Below are 22140 nucleotides of genomic sequence, written 5' to 3'. Positions count from 1 at the left end.
TGTATTTCCACATATTTTTGACACTGCGCCCAAGAGGCAGCAACTAGATACAGCAAGTCAATGTGCATCTGCAAGGGCCTGTGTAGCAGAGTGTACCTAATAGTTAGGTTTATCTTATGAGCTGTCATCTAATTGTTTAAAGACTGCTGTTGTCATTAAAATGGGTGAGAAACATATAAAATTTGCAGGTAAAAATAACAAATGTAGGCATTTTATTAGACATCTGAGACTGTACAAAGACAGTAAACAGAGGCTAGATTTCATGTTTTGTGGACAGCCCCACTGTGGCACACTTTGATCCAACAAATAGCCTGAATGTGTGTTATTCTGCATCTGAAAACAATCCCAAAGAAATGCACTATTACTCTTGTTTTAGCAGCATATGCTAAAAATTTCAATGTCCAAATGATTTTGGAAATTCCTGAAACTGTCTATTTATGAGCCGCTCTTTAGGGCCAAAAATAAGTAAGAAAGCACTGAATGATGGACTAACCTATATGTAATTTTGGGTCTTTCAGATGGATATTTTTACATTAGGAAACTGTAGCATATCAGTATGCATGGCTGAGGACACTTCCTGCAAAAAAAAAAAAGGACGAATAAGAAACCTGCACAATGTGAACATAACTGTGAAATATTACCCACATAAAAGTGAAAAGAAATCAAGATACATGCGCCATGTCAGTGATTAGAATGAGAAAATATGAGAGAAAAATGAAAAGTATGTAAATTTACAGCGCTCATTAGCAGCTGTACGAGGGCCATACATAATGTGTGTACATTAAATGTCTCATTAGAAGCCAACAGTGATTTTTTTTTACCCCCTTCCATAAATGTGATGAGCGGCTGGTGAGGAATAACAGCAGCCCAAAATTTAAAATGTCAGCCTGCGACTTATAAAAAGTAAGAAGAAGAAGAAGAAGAGGTGGGCAGATAGTGAAGGGAATGAGAGACACAGAGAGGATGTTTGTGTTTCTTCTTCTGCAGCCCCATGTAAGCCTCATGTAATTGCAGGGTGGGGGTGGTGCTGGTGGGTGGGGGTAAATATTATCTCTTCAACCATCTCTGCCCCACCATAACCCAACCCAACCTCACACACACACACACACACACACACACACACACACACACACACACACACACACACACCCCTCCCACACTGCCCAGAGCTCCAAATCCCTCAGACTGCCAGCCTAAGCAGTACACACACTCACACACACATATAAACAAAGGGGGATTAGATAGGCAGATTCACAACTACACACTCTCTCCCTCCCTGTACACACAAATAGGTATAAACACACACGCCCTCTGTGCCCCCATATTTTTTTCTCACTCTTGTTTTTCATTGCCTGTCTTCTCATGTCGGTCTTGGATACTCTTGCTGCATGCAAACAGCAACTCGTTCGCTGGCAAACGCACACACATGTTAATATGGATGCTTCGGTGCAAAATGAAGGGTGAACGGCCTACAGTATGTGTGTGTTTTTCTGTCTCTCTGCCCTTCGTCTTGAGCTACTTTCTGTCCTTTTAAGGCAGTTAGTGACTGGCCTCTCTCTCGCTGTCTCCCATCTATGTCTCTCTGCCGCTCTTTTTTTCTAGCTTTTCTTTCCATTATACATCTCCTCTCTCTCTTTTCATTTCGCTTCTCCATTCCGATCCATCCCTCCCTCTTTCTGCAGCTTTGTTTTTTTTCCATTTCGCCTCTCTGCTATCTCCTCCTCAGCACTGTAGCAAGAAACCCATCCATATAAGTCATTTAACCCAATACTGAGCCTAAAAATCTCCTTTTTTTCAAAAAAAACAAAAACACAAAGTGGAGCAATCTGTCAAAGGGTGCGATAATCCCACTTGTTTCCAATGCAAATCAATTTTTGCCAAGAATCTTTCTGCGCTCAAGTGGCACTCTCGATTCAAACGTGATAGCAGTGATCTCCCGTGTTTCGTGACGAGGCTTTTATGTTGGAGACGTTCCTGAACAAGAAGTGAAGCTGCACAAGAAGCAAGGGGACTCATCCCGTCTTTGTTCTGTCTTTTTTATTCCAGAAAAAGACCAAAAATATGATGCGCCTTGGTGGCACATTTGTTTTTACACCATCTATATAAGACGTGTGTGCAGCTGTCCCTGGTTCCCCTGTCTGGTGTGTCTTTACCACAAGTGTGTGCTTGTGCGGCCAAAGCGCAGATCTGGGCCGCTCTCTGCCAACACTGGCTTTGCTTTGTCACACTGGTGCATTTTACCGCAAACTATCAACGCCCTGTCGATAGTTTTTTTTTTTTTTTGTCCCCATTCTCTGTCCTCACATCGCACCACAACAACAGTGATAGCTGTGGCATGGAGGGAAGAGTGGAAGGAGGAGGGCTGTAGGGATAAAAAAAAAAAAAGGGAGAAGAGGAAGGAGGGGTGGGTGATAGCGGCATGAGAAAGCTGCTTTTGAAATATCCCCACACCCCACCACTGCTGCCGCCACCACCACCACCACCACCACCAAGCACCATTCTCCTCGAGAGCGGCTGAAATCGGAGCTCTTTGTGAAAAAGCCATAAGAGCATTTCAGGTTCATACGATGAGCCGCAGCATACAAAGCAAAAGAGAGGAGGGGAGGGATAAAAGGCAGAAAAAGAAAGAGCAGGAAGAGACGGGAATGGAGGGATAGATACGGGATGAAAGGTGGGATAGGTGGAACAGAGAGGTGAGAAAATATACCTTTTTTTTCCCCCCATATTTTTTTTCTCCTCTTTATAGTATTTCCCTAATCCCCACGAGAGAGAATGCAGCACTTCCCCTTTGAGGGATTAAAAAAGGACTATTTCTCAGCTTGCAACAATTGGCATTGTTCAGTGAAGAAAGCCGGGTCTGGCTGCAGAGGAGGGCCAAGATAAAGAGTGCAAATACAGTTGAGCGCCGGGATTAGACTGACGTATTGTTTTACTGACGCTCGATGTGGGCCTCTAACAAAAATCAGAAATCATTCACCTCTGACATAATGGAAAAATCCTCCCTGATTACTGTAATGGAATACATTTTTTGAAATTATTGCTTTTGTATCAGATGTCTGATCGGATGCATCATTCCAGCGACAGGGTGGAGTATTCTACTGACATCCCTCAGTCTGATAAATCTGCCTTACAGGGCTCAGTCACAGCAGTGTCTGAAACGACCAGCCTTCCAGCCAAATCTATTCATTCCAGCGGAACTGTTGCAGTCAGTGGATATGCTAGCGGACTTTGCAAAGCTTTTTTTTCTGTAAAGTTTAACTTTAGGGAACTTTTGCAACATTGACCAATAGTAAGCAGTAATAAAGTATCATAGCTTTTTATGTACAGACATGTTTTGAATTAACTGTGCAGTACAGTAGTTCACCAGCTGGCCTTGGGAATAGCTACAACAGGCTGTTTTCTACTGCAGAAGCTTGTGCCAGTGTAGTTATTCCTGACCAGCCCTGAAAAACTGCTGAGCAGATCTGGATGCAGGTTGGTTAACCTCTGCGAGGATAAGTGCCTTTCTGTTTAACCCTCTATATGTCCCTGTCAGTCTTCTCCTCTTAAACATCGTCACTACCCATGTGAAATTTACTGTACAGACTAACATGATAAACCTCCAATACTCTACTATGTGCTCATAGAACTGGAGTCACTGCTGTTGGTTGTTGTTTTGTTGCACTCAGAGTGAACATTGGAGTCTGTCAGATCTTATGCTACAAAGGGTCAATTACAGGGCAGTAAACATTTGCACCACCTCAGATCTTTCAGTGGAAAACTGCTTGATATCACATAGCTTCTTGAACCACATACTTCCCTGTGACACCGCTTTGCTAAAATCACGTTAAAGAATATTTTACTGCAAAATGTCCTTACTTGATTTTCCTATAAACATATAAACATTTTTGACAACTCGTGTTCACTAGCCATCTCATAAAAGTAACAAAGTCACACTTGATTGGCAGATGACTGGTGTGTGAGGTTGTCAGAACCTTCCAGTAAAACAAGATAATGCTCGAATGTGGTTTTATAATTGGATTTATCAACAAGAACTCGTTCAAAGATAGCACAAGAATGAAAGTAGCTCATCTGACTAAAGACGTTTTCTAGCTTTTTTGTGTGTCCATGTTATTAGTATTGTTCTCTAATGCATTGTGTCTGTTGTCTCTGCTATCCTGCTCTCTCTCTACTTCACCCTCACCATAAACAGTCAAGGCAGATGGCTGCCCTTCCTGTCCCTGGTTCTGATGGAGGTTTCTTCCTGTTAAATACGATTTTTTCATCCCTACTGCTGCTGCTCGTACTAAACTGTTTAAGTTTGTTGGACCTCATTCCGTAATATAATATTGTAAAGTCTTGACTTTACTGTGTAAAGCTCCCTGAGATGACAGATGTTGTGAGTTGGTGCAACATAAATAAAACTGACTTTCACTTTTCTAAGCACGGTAGATGTTTTACAAATATGAACCCTCTATTGGTTACAAATTTCAAATGGAAAGAATATCAACCTTGTTCTGTCAACAGCTATAATCGTGATCTAGCGGAAAATATTTACTGGAAACGTTCTATATTTTATTTGACTGTGAGCTGCTACCTAAAGGAATCCTGTTCCCCCAGAGGTCTAATTCTTCTATTAGCCGGTATTCTGCTGCTTACTCACCTTGGTATCGAACAGTCTTGCGTGGGATCGGGTTCCAGTTGAGACTCAGAGACTTCTCCCATCCAACCAGAAACACCAGGAGCAAGACTTTTGTCCCGCCCATGGCTCCCATATCAGCTCCCATTCGTCAGAACTGGCGTTGGAGTGATGGATCGAGGGATCAATCGGCTGATCAAGGGGACTCGAGAGAGCAGCCCGGCTCCTGGCAGCCTAGCGAGAGTGAATGAAACATAACACATCAGCTGAAGGCAGCGCTTTCACCTCCTTTATTGGTTTGGTTGTTTATCAGAAGCAGTTCTGTCTGAACAGTATTTAAAACATGCACATTTTTCCAAATGCCACAGAAAACAGTTCACACATTCAAGCTGCACTAAAAGATAAATTTCTCACTTTGAAAACACGGAGTACAAAATTGAACACGCTCATCAAAAGTCCCAATAATGCAGAACAGGAATGAGTTATGCAAATTGTGAAAACCTACAAGGACGTAGTTGTACTTTGTGTATGTGCCTCTGTGTGTGTGTGTCTGCCAACAAAAACAAACACTTTAATGACTTTTGGCCGGGGAGGTTATGCAGGAAAGTTTCCCCCGTCCCTCCCTCACTGTGAGCGATAATCCAGCTATCGCCACTCAGAACGCTCAGAAATAGCTTATCGCGGCACTCTTGTCAAGCCAATTCAGCAGCAGTATATTAAGCTGGGGCTGAGTTATCAAAGTTAATTGGCACTGGCAACGCATCAAACGCCAATGTGTTGGGAAATGAATGTCGAGACAAGGACAATCCAATAGCACTGTGTTGTAAATGAATTGGTTTAGACCTAATGAACATGTCAAGCGCGCGGCTACTGCGCAGCATTACGGTCCAATAACGGCGCGGGATGATTGACTTGTTACGATGCTGCAGGTGAGACGGATGCACAGAGTAATAGGAGGGATTTCACATTAAAACAAGACACTCCCAACTTTGTTTTTGTATGCCCGTGAGGACACGCCGGCCATTAAACCCTATGCGTCATTTTGTCATTTTGGAAAAAACACGTAAAAGTGTCTCGCATGCTCAAAGTCACACTGAAACGTTTCACTTTTAACAAATAACTGTGAAACCAACCACTAAATATTTCTTTGTGATTATTAGTTTCTCCATCATTAGAGTCCCCAAGTGTGAAAAGAATTGTAAATTATGTTGAACTGCACACAATCACCAGCACATTTTTTTTGCAGCAGCAGCCAGGAGAGAGATCACAGAGCCAAAAAAAGAGAGAAATTACATGTTCTACTTGACTGATTCATTGCTGAAGAAGTCAATAAATCAAAATTGCAAATAAACATGTTCACATTTACAACTGCATCAAGTTATGCAGGTTGAAGTTGTGAGATTTCTGTCTTTAAGGTTTCTGTGGTGAATACAACAGAGGTGGATAAAGTTTTTTTTTGTGGCTTCCCTGAAGAGAAATTCATCAAAAATAAATAAATACATGAATGGCAAAATTTCTTTTTAGAAATCCCTTCACCAAAGGCCTCGGTATATTTAGTTCACTTGGTTGTACACAAGAATTACCTGAAGTAGCTTTTTGAAACGTGAAAAAACAGGGAAGCGTGCAAGATGATCTGTTTTGAAAGGTTACTGAAGGTTTGTGAAGCAGCCCCTACTGATTGCGCTGCTAGAAACTGGGTTACAAGCACTTTGAAGCATATTAAGATCTTAAGGAAAATCAATGAAATATTCCGTCTACTGTTTTTCTAGGGACTTTTTCTTTAGTACAAAGTCGAAAACTGTTACTAGAGAGGCCTGTGATTATCTGGGACACTCTCTGGATCAATTTTAAATGTCATTTTTAAGTGCTGTGAGCACCAAAAGCAAAAGCCAGTTCACTTCTATTGCACTCAAACTGCGGCAGAAATCTAGCGAAATGGATATTTCAAACCTCAGGACATAAAACCGCTGCAAACGAACCAGCGTGACTACATCTCACTGAGAGTAAGTGCTTTTTTTGGTGGGATAATTTAGTGAACTTTCCGTTTGATTTCAGTTTAAAATGAATCTACGTCAGGACCACTGAAACTCCAACTCACTAACTTTAATCTAAACCAAGTCCAGTCACTCGAATCTCAATCCTGAACCAGTTACTGGACTCGAATCCAACCTCTGCTAATGGGAAGGAATGAATGATCTATCCGAATGTTTGTATCCTCACGAGGACAAAATATCGCCATGAGAAATGAATTATAAATATCCACACAGAAGTGCACACACACACCATCTGCAAGCTTCCCCTCCTGCACCTGCTGTCGGGTATTGCTGAGTGAAATGGTGTCTTTGATGATACGAGCTCATTGGAGAAGGAAACCCATTGACTTTTAAACAGACGCAAAATGTCAAACTGTAACCCAGCACAAAGACGGAAGCTACCTCAGTAAGTGCAGTGCACATACTACTCCTTCCTCCTCATCTATTCCCACATGCGAATATTAAATTTCAGTGTTGGCAAGCAAACGTTTGGTCTACTTGGTAGATTGGCAGGGGAGGTAATTAAGATTTAGAGATGTGTGTGCGCAGGTTTGTGTGCCCACATCCAACCGATGTGACTGTTATTGATCGCACTTTTGAGAGGAAAATAAGAAGAGGCTGAAATAAGAAAAGAGAAAAAACAAATCGTTCTGCACCTCCTCCCCCCCCTCTCCCCTCTCTCCCTCCTCCACCCCCAGATCAGATCATGGCGACGCGCTGCTAAATGAGCGTGCTTAAACGCTGGGTTTGGGTGAAAGCTCTCCAAGCCTCGCAGTGCCGGCTACCAGCTTTATTGGATCGATGCTGGAGGCCTTGCCGGGCCAACGCTCGAGTGAGCTGAGAAGAGATTGAGATGGAGGGAGGGTGGGAGGGGAGCCAGGGAGGGAGGGAGGGCTAAAAGGATGAGAGAGAGAGGGAGGGAGGGATATGAAGAAATACGAAAAAAAAAAATCTTCCTCAACATCCACTGTTCCATCTCTGTGCTGCGAGGTAACAAAGTGAAGTGGGCATCCTGAAGGCCGGATTAAGTGGAGAGGCAGCATGTAAACACTACAGGGGGGAGACAAGGAGGAAGAGCGGGGAGAGGATGAAGAGTGAGACGGTGATTCAAGGCTTCTGCCTGTCTGAAGGAAAGCCGAAAACCTCTGTATACCTTCCTCGCTTTTCCACTTTCCGTTTGTCTGTCATCTCTTTTCTGATCTCTTCTCTGCGAGTCCAACAACACAACTGTTTAGCATAAATACTATCGCCAACAAGGAGCAGTTGTTTAGCTCGTGTGCTTGTGCTGTGAGAGGGCAATCAGCGGGGAAGTCCTTGAAAAAATTTGTAAAACTCCTCACACACTTGATTCTTTCCGAGCAATCAGTTCCGAAAAGATCACATTTAAGAACGATGATGATGATGGAAAAGAAACAAAATTGCCGCAAGCTAACAGTTTAACCTCCCCGAAAACAGTCTTTGGAATATTCAAGCACAACATTTGGTTAGTCGGGGTTTAAAAACCTGATTAGTAAGGAGGTAAGACCTTTAGTGACTTAATGGTTGCCATTTCAGAACAGAATTTATCAAATTTATTCACCTCATACTTGATCTTTTCCAGTTTCAGAAAGACCTATCCAAAGAAAGACAGGCCAAACTCAACGACAAAATGGCTTTTCTAGTGAAGATGTAGAGACTATTATATCTGTTGTGAATGGATTCTAAGAAATCCCAACATTGCAATCAAAGGAGAGGTTCTAATTTTCTCAAAATGTCAGACAAAATGATAAGATTTAGCCGAACATTATGTAGCAATGAGCTGCAAGGATTTGACTCGTGTTCCCAAGCAACACCTAATTCAGTTCTGAGATAATTAACAAAAGTATGGCTGAAAAATCATATTGCGACAGATACTGTGATTGTAGCACGAGATGTAATTTTAATGGTAAAGGTAGTTTTGAATACCGTTTAATGATGTGATTTGCACTGTGGGCCAAATAAACACGTGTTGTTACATCTGGAGATGATGAGTTAAATGATTCGTAGGGTGGGGCGTCTTTGTAATAACACAATGCATCGTGTATAATGGGATACTGTAACATTTTGCCTTTAACAACTATATTTTATTATTTTATATATAGCTATATTTTGCTAATATGGCCAATTTAAAATAGAATTTAAAAGTGTGCCAATACATAATGCGTATAATATAGAATTTTTATAAACGCTCACACAGTAGACATGCTCGTAAAGCTTCGAGAACATGCAACTCAACAAACCGTTTGAAACCCAGCAAAGGCTTATTGATCCAGCTGCACTAAAAGCACCAACTGCAGCGCCAATAGAGGAAATGGAGCAATTCACTATTAAAAACTGATTAGCTACCTACAGTAATGTTTTCTATTCAGCATTGTTAGCTACATTTCTTCACTTGACATCACTCCGCTGCTAAAATTGCATACTGAATCTTCAAGGCACATCTGCAGGGAACTTTACGAGCGTCGAGGGAGACGGCTGAAGTCGGCCTGTGATGTATTTTTCTATTTCTTTCCATCAAACCGCCTCTTATGATCCCTCGCTGTGTCGTAAGAAGCGGGATTCAGTCTGGCTCTCCCCCGATGACCAAATTAACTCACTTGCTCTGTCTCTCAACACGGCCTCTTTAAGGTCCTGCGGTGTCACATAACTCTACAGGCGGTATCAAATCATCTTTTAGCTGCTGGTGTTGTTGTTGAGCCTGGTTTAGCTAATGAGCTGAGACACGGCAGCCTAATAATATCAGTCAGCACTCAACATTGGAGGGCTCATTAAGACATACAGAGAAATAGGCCACATGTTCTGATTAGGTTGCGGAGCTCCTGCATGCGTCCGTCGATTTGTGTCGTTTTCGTTTGTGTGTGCGTGCGTGTGTGTGTGTGTTTGGAGGTAAGACGAGTCCCTGTAGGGAAAAGCAAAGCCGGATCGTTTCTTCGAAGTGAGCGGATGTCGGGAGGGGGGAGAAAAAGGAAAAGAAAAAGAACATTTTCAACCCCCATCTGTCTGTCCTCTTTTCTTCACTGCTGTATCTCTGTTTTCCGATGTCCTCTTCCTGCCCTTCATTTTTCCCACCTCTCCTTTTCTGGCAGGCTTTTCCTACCCCCATCCCCCTTCACCTCCGCCCAATCCACACACAAACACACACACTGTCCCAACTGATTGTTAGTCCTTCCAGGCATTGTTTGACTTTTAACCCTGACCTCTGACCTTTTTGTGGGTTACAGAAAGCCAGGGCTCATCACCCGCCGCCCTACACCCAGACGACCACACTGGGCCAGACTTAATGTCCATTAACCCGTAACTGCCCCCCACAGTACACACACACACACACACACACACACACAGACACACACACTAGCATCCGCCCTCCACCTCCCCTCCATGCAACACAAACACAGAAGCTACCGTCAGCTCTCTTCCTTCCTTCCTTCCTTCCTTCCTTCCTCCCTCCCTTCCTGCCCGCACCCTCCCCTCTTCCTCCTCCTTTTATTACTCAAGCAGCATTTAAAAACACGCACAAATGAAAACTCTCACACACACACAAAGGTTGTTTCACCTAAATGGAACAAGCTGGATCAAACGATTTCACACCCCGTGGACGAAAGCCGCTGAGAGCGGCTGAAGGACTTTTATGCCGCGTTTTCCTCACTTTGAAATCATGATATTGAGAAGCTGGAGCAGTACCGATGCATTAATGGTTGGACATGTATGGGTTTCTGATTTTCAGCATTCAAAGAGGGTGTTTCTTGGCAGAGTTAAACTCTTAGCAGGGGGAGTCTATGAAAGTGTAAGAGTATCCTGGAACACTGAAACTCTGAAACCAAGACTTTCAAGGCTCTGGAGATCCATTCGCTGCAAAATAAGTAATGATAAGTCCAAGTGATATTAATAAATTAAATTAAACATGTAGTATTATAAATAAAGAAATACAGTACAAAATTTGCATCTTTTTGAGTATTTTAATCCAAAAACAGTGTGTCTCTATGGATGGCATCACTAGGATGCCGGTTTGTCCATATTTTAGTCCACCGTTCATATTCCCTTTGACTTCGGTGACTCTTTCCCTTTTCATATAACAGCACCATCGGGTTTTGAGTGAAACGTCCGAACAACTATTGCAAGAATCTCTGTGAAATTTAATACAAGGTTTTATGGTCCCCAGTAGATGACACTAAATAAAGCCATTATCAGATAAACCTTTAAAATCAGTTTCTAGTCATTAAGTAAACCACTAAATACTCATCTGTGTATCACAGTTGCATATTTAGAAGTTTTATCCTTCACAACTTAAAATACCACCGTTGAGTCCAATAGAATATGCAGATCACGCCCCTCTGGTGCTGCAGCTCAAGCACACCAGCTCACCTTTGACTCTGCTCAAACACTACAACACTATTCTGCACCAGATAGGGTCTTTATTGTGTCCAATATTTTACTTTCTGAACAAATGTCAGCCTAATTATTGACCTTAATGTCAGCCTCAGCTATAGTTTGTGCTAGCTGGTGAATATTAGCATGCTAGCACACTAAACTAAAAGGGTAAATGGTAAACATTAGCTAAGCCTGAGAAACTCTGCATTGTGCTGTTGACATGTCAGCCTGCCCAAGTTACATTTAGAGCCACTGGCATTGGTTTAAACTAGAAAGTCTGGCTGCTGCGGAATGATAGCCTCAGTATTGTTCAAATACAACTTGTTTGAAGAACTTTCTGGTAAAGGGTGGCACCATCTTGAAACAAAATCAAATAAAGAAGCCCACTACACTAGAGTAGACACACTTCGTTTGAGAAAATGCTTGGAAAAAGTGTATTTCTACTGGAAACACATCCAAATAATAACACCAAGACTTTTAGACGTGGTATTCTCGACCTGTGACACAGGAGGAACTTTCAGTTCTGTCCTGCAGACGTCATAGAAATAAAACAGTGGCTCCTACAAGAAGAGCAGTATAATTTATGATACAGTTCAGGTTTTTGAACTTTATGTTCAGACGGAGCTTCTAAAGACAAGTTGTTAAAAACATGATCTTTTTTTCACACAGAAAGATTCATTGCCAAATGTTAATTTGTGACCCGAGTTCACCTAATCTCATTTTTATGATTCAAATGTATTCTGAATGGTTCAAAGTATTATGTGAGAGTCTGTGAACCCTCCAGAGAGCCCTGGGAGAAGATGTAACATATGATAATTTGACCAATTTCGAAGAATTTTTACAGCAGAAATTTTTTGATCAGAGATCAGCCTTAAAAAACACGGAGGTCCTTCAAAATCAGTTTTGATGACTTGAATTTGAGCTCACATGCTGCAAGAAGGCTGTAAGAAAGCTTTAGCTAAATGGCTGGACGATAAATGTAAAAATATACAATGACTGAAACTGTGGCGATACTTCAAAGAGGAGATTTCAAGGTTCCGAGTTCAAGTCCAGAGCAAAACTGCTACGGAATCAGAGTGAAAAATATCATGTTACAGCTCCCCCTGCAAAATTGCTGACTTGTGGGATGTGAAGTGAGAGAAGTCAACATGGACTTCAGCATTTTCTTGCTATTTCTTCTCACTTATTCATACAGCGCTCCTGAGCTTTGCGTGCAACAGGGCTGACAAAGAAAACACCTTTCTACAGTAGTCCGGTGAGAAGCCTTTTCCCGTACAGTGACAAGAAGGATGGAGGCAACAGAGTCGATGCGGTGCTTTTATTCAGAGTGTGGACCTAATGGAGCAGACATGGACACGCCATTGACAGTAAAGCAAGTGAACTCCCACGCCGTGCACACTCAGCGTCTGCCAGTCTACAAAGACGCAGGTGGACACTTAAAGCGCATAGATTGTGTGTTTGTGTATCAGCGTCTTTGTGGTTGAGCACACGGTTTAAAACAATATCAGGCATGAGTGAGTCTGCATCTAAGTGATAGCTTTAACTAGCATATCTGTGAATGCAGGTGTAAACAAATGGCCGTGCTGACCAGCTCACATTAAAGAGCTGCGTGTTTACGGCTGTGTGTGTGTTGCGCGCCGCCAGATTGTTTGTGTTGAGCTGGTGCAGATGAAAGACTGATAATCAAAGGGGGATTTGATCAGCTGCGCACAGCGAGCTTATGTGCGTGTGTATGAATGTAGAAGATGAATGTGAAAGAGTGTGTGATCATGTTTGGACCGCCTGATACACCCGATACCTTGTTAGCGTCTTCTAAAAAAAAAAAAAAACAGAACTGTTTGAAATTCCCCTTTAAAGCTGCTATCATCAATATGTGAGCCAGTCATCAATTTTCATGCACCTGAGCACATGATTTCCCATATTTGCATACAATTAATGATTTGCTAACCGGCGTCGGGGCATCGAGCAATTCAAATGCATCAAGTTAATGTCATTGACTTTCTTTTCACACGGTGATTGGAATTCACTTCCCATCCTAATTACCTCAATTTGAAGCGGAACCGAGCACCGCATTTGACTTTAAACAACCTATTTCCACTTGATGGAAACGTCAAAAAAAAAAAAAAAAAAAAAAAAAATCCCACGAGAGATTGCAGTGTAACATCTTAGCCTCCCTCACTGCTGCCTCCCCCAGCACCCTGCTCTTTCATGTCTCTCCCCTGGGAGATTCTGCAAGCCTTCAAATCTCCATCTCCTTTCCTTTCATCCCTACTGTAGCTTTCGCTCGCTTCCTCCCCCACCCCCCCCAACCCCGCTTCGCCGCCTTGTCCGTGTCATGGTCTGCTGGTCAGGCGTGGTCGGCTTATAATTCTTTGATTGGCGCTCTGATCTCTTCCATCAGTGCCAGGGGCTGCAGCTGATTACAGATGAAATGGATCTGATTTGGACTCTGACTGCAGGCCAAACACCTGCTCAGAACCTGAGGAACTGATAGAAGAGGAGATGAGGGGCGAGATGAAACCGGACAGACTGATGTCCAGCTAATCAGACGGCAGGACCATCTGTGCTTTTGGTCTGTGGCGGCAGACGCACGTATGATGGGGGCATATTGTACACAAAACATTACTGGGCGAAGAGATTTCAAGACTTTTGAACTCTTCAGCAATACCTGAACCCTGATTTGACTCATACATTTGATATATACTTGCACATATCAGAGGCAGTTCATCACAGGGCAAAATTTCAAAAGACCAAATGAATGTAAGAGCAGTTGGTCAAGCTTCAGTACAGATATTGAACCTGCACCAATACATGTTACATCAATGAATGATGACTAATTCAGCAATTTCAAATCAAAATTGCAATTCAAAACAATGCAATTAGCAAATCGCAAACGCTGTAACTTGGGGATATATGTTATGCAGCATATCTGATCCATAGTTTAACCTCATAAGACCTCTTAAGCTCTTGTTTGATATGCATTTTTTATTTCTCTTTGCTATTTGGGCTTATTGGAACCTGATAAGTATAAAAATTAAATATCATCATAGACTGTGGTGTAAGCGTCCACACACACACATGGCCATAAGGTCCCAGTTAAGCAGAATTAACTACTGTGGTAATATAACCCAAAATGTGATGTCCATGCATGTGGACGCCAGGTCTTAAGAGGTTAAACTGTTCTACAGATGGTTTTACTAATTCTTTTCATCCTCCTTGCTGTCTAATGCAGTGAAATTACGTCATAGGAAAATATTGAACTGAGGCAGGACTTTTAAAAAAACATATTGCTAATCAAATCACAATTGCAATATCTGTCAGAATTATTGCAATTAGATATATTCCCACAAATTGTTCAGGTCTAATGGCTACCAGGGCTGTATCTGAATATAAACATTGTTTGTTAAATTGGATTCATTCACTCATTATTAAGACTTGAATATTTGTTCCTTTTTTGTTGTTGTTGATGTTGACACATGCTACCATGTGGATTTATCATAATTAGCCAGGCAACACACTTTCAATTCTGCTGAAATCTATTTGAAAAATGTCCCTAAATATATACAAATGAAACTATTTCAAATAAAGTTACAGCATTCCCATCGCCCGTTCAAACTCTGCAACGATTAGGGCGAGGCAGAGAGAGGCACAGTGTAACGCTGCATGAACCAGGCCTTTATTTAATCTCTTTTATAGGAGTGACCATGGTACGTAACATTTAAATAGCTTTTGCATTTAAACTTAGACACTTTATGGCTGTCTGCAGTCACTTAGGGTGCATTCCAGTACCCATATTAGCATCCTATATCATAGGCCAGAAAAAGACACCAGAATGTCCCACGTTATCTGATCTCATTTTGCAGCATGTAAACCTGTGTGTGCTTTTTTGGTCATTCTGACCCACAATCCGTTGCACGGCTTAAGAAAGATCATGTAGCACCAGTATAACCAAGCTTGAGTCACAGACACAGTGTTGTTTATTACACATTAAGAATATTGGGCCTCCATCACATGCAGACTACCTCTAGGAAGCATTGTAGTGTCTTTCAGCTGACTGTTTTGCTTTTATACTTGGTAGCTTTGATGTTTTAGTTACCCCACATATCAGCCATGGTGCTATCCACTGCAGGTAGCTGTTTATAATGAAAAGGCTGTAATAAAGAAAGCATCAAACAGTAGACAAAGTTAGAAGTAGCTGGTGAACCCACTGAAACATTAAATAGATGCAGAGTCAGATGTTTCACTCTGAAAACGTGGAAGCTACACAATAGCTAGAAGCAGCGTGAATATTCAACTTATATTCATCAAGTCATGAATACAACTTCAAATGAATGCTAATGTTGCTCTGTGTCTGCAGGATGTGTAAATAGGCAAGTGTAACGAAATAGCCGAATCAACACTATTTCAGAGGAATCTGATTGAATATACGAAATCCCTTTGCAGCCAAAATGATCCGCCTCAAGGAGATGACAGTTACTCAAAACAACATCTCAAGTTTGAGTAATAGTGGGGAATTTTCACAGCACATAGATGGCTTTTATTACCGACTCTCAACCCTGTGCCCTCGAGGTCCATAGTTTTAATTCCAACCAATCACTAGAGCAGCTAATGCCATCAGTGCGTGGGCCTCTGTGGTGAAATCCATAACAAAAGTAAAATGAGCAAACCTCGTCAGGATATTAAAAATAAATACTTTCACATCATGACTGGACGAAAAATGATTTAAAACCTACATTATGATTTGCTGTCACATTCGCATTCACAAATGCAATGACGGGAAAACAACTGAAACAATGAAAGTTTTGTAGGTGGGATTAAGAAAAAGGATGTCGTCTTCCTGAGCCAGAGCAGGAGAGACGGTAATAGGGAGAAAAAAAAATGCGACCAAAATGTTAATGACAAGCACAAATGAGGCTGTTGTAAATCAACTTACGGAATTAATTACATTAGCACATTTATAAGATGGACGACTGTTAAGAGCCTCCTCGTCGGCTGAGTATGATGATATAATACGGATATGACAGTCGCCTGTGTTTGGTCAGGGAAAAATAACCTGAACTAAAGCAGCAGTAAAGTAAAGGATCAAAATCATCAGCTGAATATAAACATGAAAATGGAAATCCAGTCGGGCCACTTTTGAACTGGGCTGATTGGTTGGACAGCTGTTTGAATGTCACTGGTTATATGGGACACAAACGATTGCCGATGACAATGCATCTTTATCAGTAAGCAATTTCTCTTAATCCCTTAACCTGAACCAGGTTTTTTTAGTTACGTGACATTTAAAAAGTGTGATTACTGCAGAAAGCCAACAATAACTAGGTTACCTATGTGTGAGCAGACACCCTGTCTGTGTTTTCCTCTCTCTCTCTCAGCCTCCCCATCTCGGTCTCTCTCTCCCTTTTATTCTCTGGTCGACCTTGTGCTGTCAGCCTGGCGTGTGTTGCTTCTGATGAGCACACATGAGTGCAGTGAGAAATGGGGGGAAAAAAACAACCCACGTGCACTCTGCCCTGCCTGGACGTGCCTGACCCCGCATGCAGGCTCGGGGGATGCTGGGATAGAGCTTTGACCTGTCATCAATGCATGTACGTAACGAGTGTGTGCACCGGTCCATGATCACAATGTGATCGCAGGTCGATCAGCCTCGCTCAAGGCGACGGACTGGACCACGAACAGCAGGACAACAAAAGCACAGACACAAACTCTGCTATACATCTGCATGCTTAATATACTATAAACGCTTCACACAAAACATACATTTCTTTGAACAATACACACTGGGCACACTCACAAAACATTAAAGGAATGCTTTATCACGTGTCCCTGGCACACGTACACAAGCTCACATTTTCAAAATCACCGCTCACATATGTTGCAACCTGCTCCTCACACACCAGCGCACTAATCAAATCACTTCGGCAAATATGCTCTTTATTCCCCGCCAGCCAGATTCAGACAAACAAAAAAAACAAGCCGACAAACTTTCGATGTTGGATTTCAAAGCTCATTATAAAGTATTCACCGTTGTACGATTTAGCGCAGTAATCAGCCCTGAATAATAGAAATGGTCGTATTGACGCCTGTGGGCTCCCGACGTACTGTCTCATTTTGGAACAACAACCGCTGGGCGTGTGAATGCAAAACACTGCAACACACACATGCCCACGCACACACCATCTTCCCCCCCCCTCCCTTGCTTTGGTTTCTCTTGCTTGCAGCCAGTCCCTGAAACACTCGGTGCATTCTGGCTTGGGGCGACCGCCTACTAAGCTCCTAGGGGGGCTAATTGTCCGGTAGCGCTCTTTCGCTCTCCCTCCCACTCTCTCTGTCCTCTCCCTTCTCCTCGGCTCCGTTCTTTCAGGGAAGAGTTCATGCTGAGCCCAGAGCCCTGGATCCCGGTGAGGTGCCACAGGGCAGAAAGGTTACACCTAGCTGGACTCCTATAGAAGCAGCCCACACACCTCTCAGTGGTGGGCAGGTGGGGAGGGGAGAGAGGGCCACAGTAACAAAGAGATGAATAGATTGACAGTCGATAGAAGAAAAGCAGGACTGAAAGGGGGAGACATGGCCAACTGTAGTGTAAATGCTTGTGTGCCGAGGCTTTCACGGTAAAGTTTCTTATTATGCTTTTTATTTATTCATAAAGCTGTACTGTTTACCTTGCAGTACTTGAAAGTAGTTTTATAGGCATATATGCTGTCTAAACATTTATGGCTAAAACTCTAACGCTAGATGGTCCATATAAGCACCCTCTCTGCATGCATCAGTGCTGAGCAGTGCAATGTTGCTGCTACACCACTACCTACTTTCAGCCCATTTAACTCCTTCATCCTTCCCAGCTGCCTTCTGTATTAGCATTTAGATTCAGCTGAATTTAGAATGTGTCTCTCAGTAAGTGTTCATCAGATGTTGTGTACCTCGGGCTCAGGGACAGTCTGCATCGAGCCTATTCAGATTCATCACATAAGCTAAGTCAACTAAATGTCTTTTAATGTTCGAGCGCACGGTTAGAGTGTAACCGTGAGTGCTCTCTGCTCGTCTAGGCGACATGCAAGCATATATGCAAGGAAGTGTAAATTGTGTCTGGCTTTGATAGGATACAGATACCGAGGAATAATTTCAGTTCAATTCCAGTCCAGAAACTTCATTTCGTAGACTCGGTCAACGTACCTGCACTGAATAGCAAGAACATGGTTGCATCACTAGAAATAAGTCAGATACGACAACGAACATGAGGGGTCACATGATCCGAGAGAACAATAGGTGAATAGTAAAAACAATAGCTAATGTTGGGTGACGATTTAAATTAAAACGTAGATAATTTTTTTCCAACCTTTTTGGCTGGAAATGAAACCAATATCTATTTATGACCCTTTGTTGTACGTCGGTCAACCAAACTAATTTCTTCTGTTTGCACAACAAAGAGTTGAAATGATGCTTTAAGTTTTTCTTGTTAAACGAGAACAATTCAAAATGTATAATCTAAAGTATAAATAATGGTAAGAATTTGCTTGAACCAGTTTAAAGAGGGGAACATCTGTAAAATGTGTAAGAGATTTTTCTTGTGACTGCATTTGGAGGACGCAGCCTTGTTTTAGGGAAACACTGAATTAGATAGTCTGGCTAAAATGTAAGCTTATCTGATCATATGACACAATCAAAAGATAAATGCTGAACTGCTATCGAGATGAATGTAGCGACTTCAAAACCAAGAGTGGCTGAGGGACTGAGGTTGGGCCTGTTTGTCTGAAGTGCTAAACAAAAGAATCCACTGAGATGTCTATGAATAAATTTAGCCTTTTATTAAAGAAAAAAAGATAATCAACTTATGATAATGTGTGCAAACCTATAATCAAAGTAGTCACAGCGATCAGTTAAAAATAGTGGTCAACAAAAAATACGGTGAGCCAGCTCACCCCCTCTCTCTCCCTCAGACAATGAAAAAGTTTAGCTTAAATCACTGTCCACATCCACGTGACCCACTATGCCTCTATTCAGTGTCCACAAAATAATATATCAAAACATTAACAACAATCAATATGCCCCTTAACCTTACAATGAAAAATAACAATTCCCTCATGGCTCCCACATTGAAAACTGAGCTGAACGACCGTCACAGTAGACGTGGAGAAGATTCATGAGTCAGTAAACTGTCTGAGTAACGTGTGCTATACTAAAGTACTGAAGGTTGCTAACATACGTAAAAGTTAGTGACCATAAACTGCTGGTCAAACCAACAAATGCTCAGGTAGTAAAACCTCTTAGCATACTAAATAAAGAAATCGATCCATTTTCATTTTGCGTATCCAGGCTTGAGTCCTGACAGCAGCAGGCCTACCCAGGAACATTTTCCAGTTTCTCCTGGAGGATCCTGGCATTCCACGGTCAGATATGTAATCGTTCAAGTGAGTTCAGGGTCTACCCCGGGGTCTCCTCCCAGTTGGACGAGCCCAGAAACCCTCCATGGGAAGACACCCAGGAGGCATTCTAATCAGACGCTTGAAGCACCTCTGCTGGCCCTTTGTGATATAAAGCAACTCTACTCCAAGCTCCTCCGCATGGTCGACCTCTTCACCCACGCTACAAGGCTGAGCCCAGCTACCCTACGGAGGAAATTCATTTGAACCTCTTGCATCCACAACCTCATCCTTCCGGTCACTACACGAAACTCACGACCGAAGGTGAGGGTTCTGAACATAGATCGACCGGTAAATCAAAAGTTTCTTCTTACTGCTCGGCTGGTTCTTTACCATAACAGTCCGGCACAACGCCCACATTAACTGCTGACGCTGCCCTGGTCCATCTCACGCTCCATTTTTCCTATCACTTGGAACCAAATCCCAAACCTCCTTTAGCAGAGGGAGCAATCCACGGGTTTCCAGCAGAGAACCACGGCCTCTGATCTGGAGGTGGTGACTCTCATCCTGGCCACTTCACACTTGGCTGCAAACCGCCTACACAATGTTGAGTTCTTTAGCTGATGATTTAAACCCAGAAACAATGTGTTGTTTCTTCTCTCAGAGGCGCTTTAACTGTCAAACTCTTTGCTGTGAAATTGCTTAGTAATATTCACATGTGAACCGTTTGCACGCAGCTTATTGTGTGTTAATGTTATTCCAAAGATTTTACAGAGGTACTGTTGCTATTGCTGTAGTATTATAGCAACACTGAAAACTACGTCTGTGTTCATCATTCTGAGTGCCACTTGGTTCCTTACTTTCCTTTGTACTTGTCACTCATGTGCCATTCAAAAGCCTGGAAGGAAGGCAACAACGGTAAAGGAAAATAGCAAGAGACATTTTCCCCTGAGTCAACAACCACTCACAATGAAGGTGCCCTTGAGCAAGGCACTTAACCCAGCTAAAGTCAATGTGTTCAGTGACTGAGAGAAGTCTGGAAATAATAAAAGACTTGAGCTTCTGGTACTGGGCAGTTCCCAGTGGCCAAAATTAGCAAGCTGTGGTTCTACTGGGCAGCTCCCAGGAATGAATGTGCATTACTGTAAAAAAATGCAAAGCAGGGAATTTCTGAAGAAGCATGTGCATACTCAGCAGAAGCAAGTCTTTCCCCGAATGAATAAATGTAAAAACAACAACAACAACAAAAACAACAACAAGCTTGCCCACGACAGCTTTTGGATCCGTTTACGAAATCAACAGTCAGCAGCTAAAAATGCACCTGGCAGTCATACAGTGCAGACTGATATTTGTTAAAAAGAGGATAAGTGAAAGGTGAGAGGAGTGAGAAAAGAGTGGTGGGCCTCGATGCTCTAACCCAGGGTCTATTAGAGCCTGATTGGACCCATTAAGAATGAAAGGGGATACGCGAACCGCTCGCAGGGCTTCTCCGGCCCGGCTCGACATTAACCACTGCCTGCTCTCTACTTTGTTGAACACATGGGCTGATCGATAGCAATGAGGAGGAAGCAGAGGAGGGCTGGAGGTGGCGAGGCGAGGAGGAGAGAAAAGAGGTCCAGGTTTACGGGAAGATAAGCTGGGATCGATAGAGACACAAGGGCTGCTGCTGCGTGGAGAGGGAGGACGGAGGAATGCCAGATGTGGCGGGTTCACATTCGCTCACCTCATCAAACTTGATGGTGGGGAACCTGTACGTGTGTGTGTGAAGGTGTGCGTGCGACCAAGCACCAGGACAAGACTCATCTCTGTGTCTGCAGCCTCGGCCTCGGTCGACACAAACAAAGACCAGATAAAAACTCGGAAAAAAAATGTTATAGTGGAAATTGAATTTACTCTAATGCTTCACGCAGTAAATTCTGCAAAATGTGCAATTCCATCAGTACAGAGAGACCACCCCAAATACTGCTCTCATTCGCTAAATAATTCAATTTGCTTCTACTTTGCTGTTTTTTTGATCTGCCATCTGTTAAACTCAACACTTCTTGTCGATACTTCACACAGCAGAGCAGCTCAAATGACTATACTATTTAAGCTAGTGAAAGGCTTTTAATATGAAAAATTGTTGCAGGGAGGATGATTTGGCATTTCTGTTAAAGGAATAGCGTAAGATACCGCCACTTCTATATATTTTCTAAATTGTGTTAATCAACATGATGTATTGATTTACAGGGAGCCATGAGCTGATACTATTTCTTGCTCTGGTGTAGTGAAATCCTGGAAACGCTAAATAATGAGCTTTAGAGGTGCTGATAGGGGCTAGAAGAGCTGTTTCCAGGTTTTCTGACTTTCTGCTTTGCTAATGTTTGATGACTTACAAAACATATATATATATGTACAGGTGAGTGACAATCCTGAACCCTTGAACCTATTGAATTTCCCTTCTGGGATAAATAAAGTATTTTTCATTTCTAATAGTCACAGGATCCAGAGGTTCTATTAGACTGTAGGGGGGCAATTTTGGAGCATTGTTTGACTCCTCTAGTCCTTCTAGAGCAACACCGTAACTGCATATCAACACAAAGTTGTTCTGAGTGATCATCCTCATCAGTGTTTCCTCACCATTCATTTAAGAATGGCGGACCACCATTCCTTAATCCTAACCACCAGTCTTTCAAATGTCTTTTTAGTTTATTGTCGCAAATACACCACCGCCGCATATCTCCACCTTCACAGCAGAGACTTT

At 42.4% G+C, this 22140-nt stretch overlaps 1 protein-coding gene across 1 annotated transcript in view; it reads right to left on the bottom strand.

Annotated features, from left to right (window-relative positions):
* The window catches only part of sema4c (sema domain, immunoglobulin domain (Ig), transmembrane domain (TM) and short cytoplasmic domain, (semaphorin) 4C), a 110138-nt gene that overhangs the window by 47132 nt on the left and 40866 nt on the right, over window positions 1-22140 (bottom strand). Inside the window, exon 3 of the mRNA XM_008297656.1 lies at window positions 4643-4852. Coding sequence (XP_008295878.1) covers window positions 4643-4766 — 124 coding nt within the window. The 5' untranslated portion in view covers window positions 4767-4852. The remainder of the gene's footprint in view (window positions 1-4642; window positions 4853-22140) is intronic.

Source organism: Stegastes partitus, unplaced genomic scaffold (genome assembly GCF_000690725.1).
Source record: "Stegastes partitus isolate 25-593 unplaced genomic scaffold, Stegastes_partitus-1.0.2 Scaffold26, whole genome shotgun sequence".
Taxonomy (NCBI): Eukaryota; Metazoa; Chordata; class Actinopteri; family Pomacentridae; genus Stegastes; species Stegastes partitus.
The sequence above is the reverse complement of the archived record's forward strand: the minus strand, read 5'-3'. Positions and strand labels throughout refer to the sequence as shown.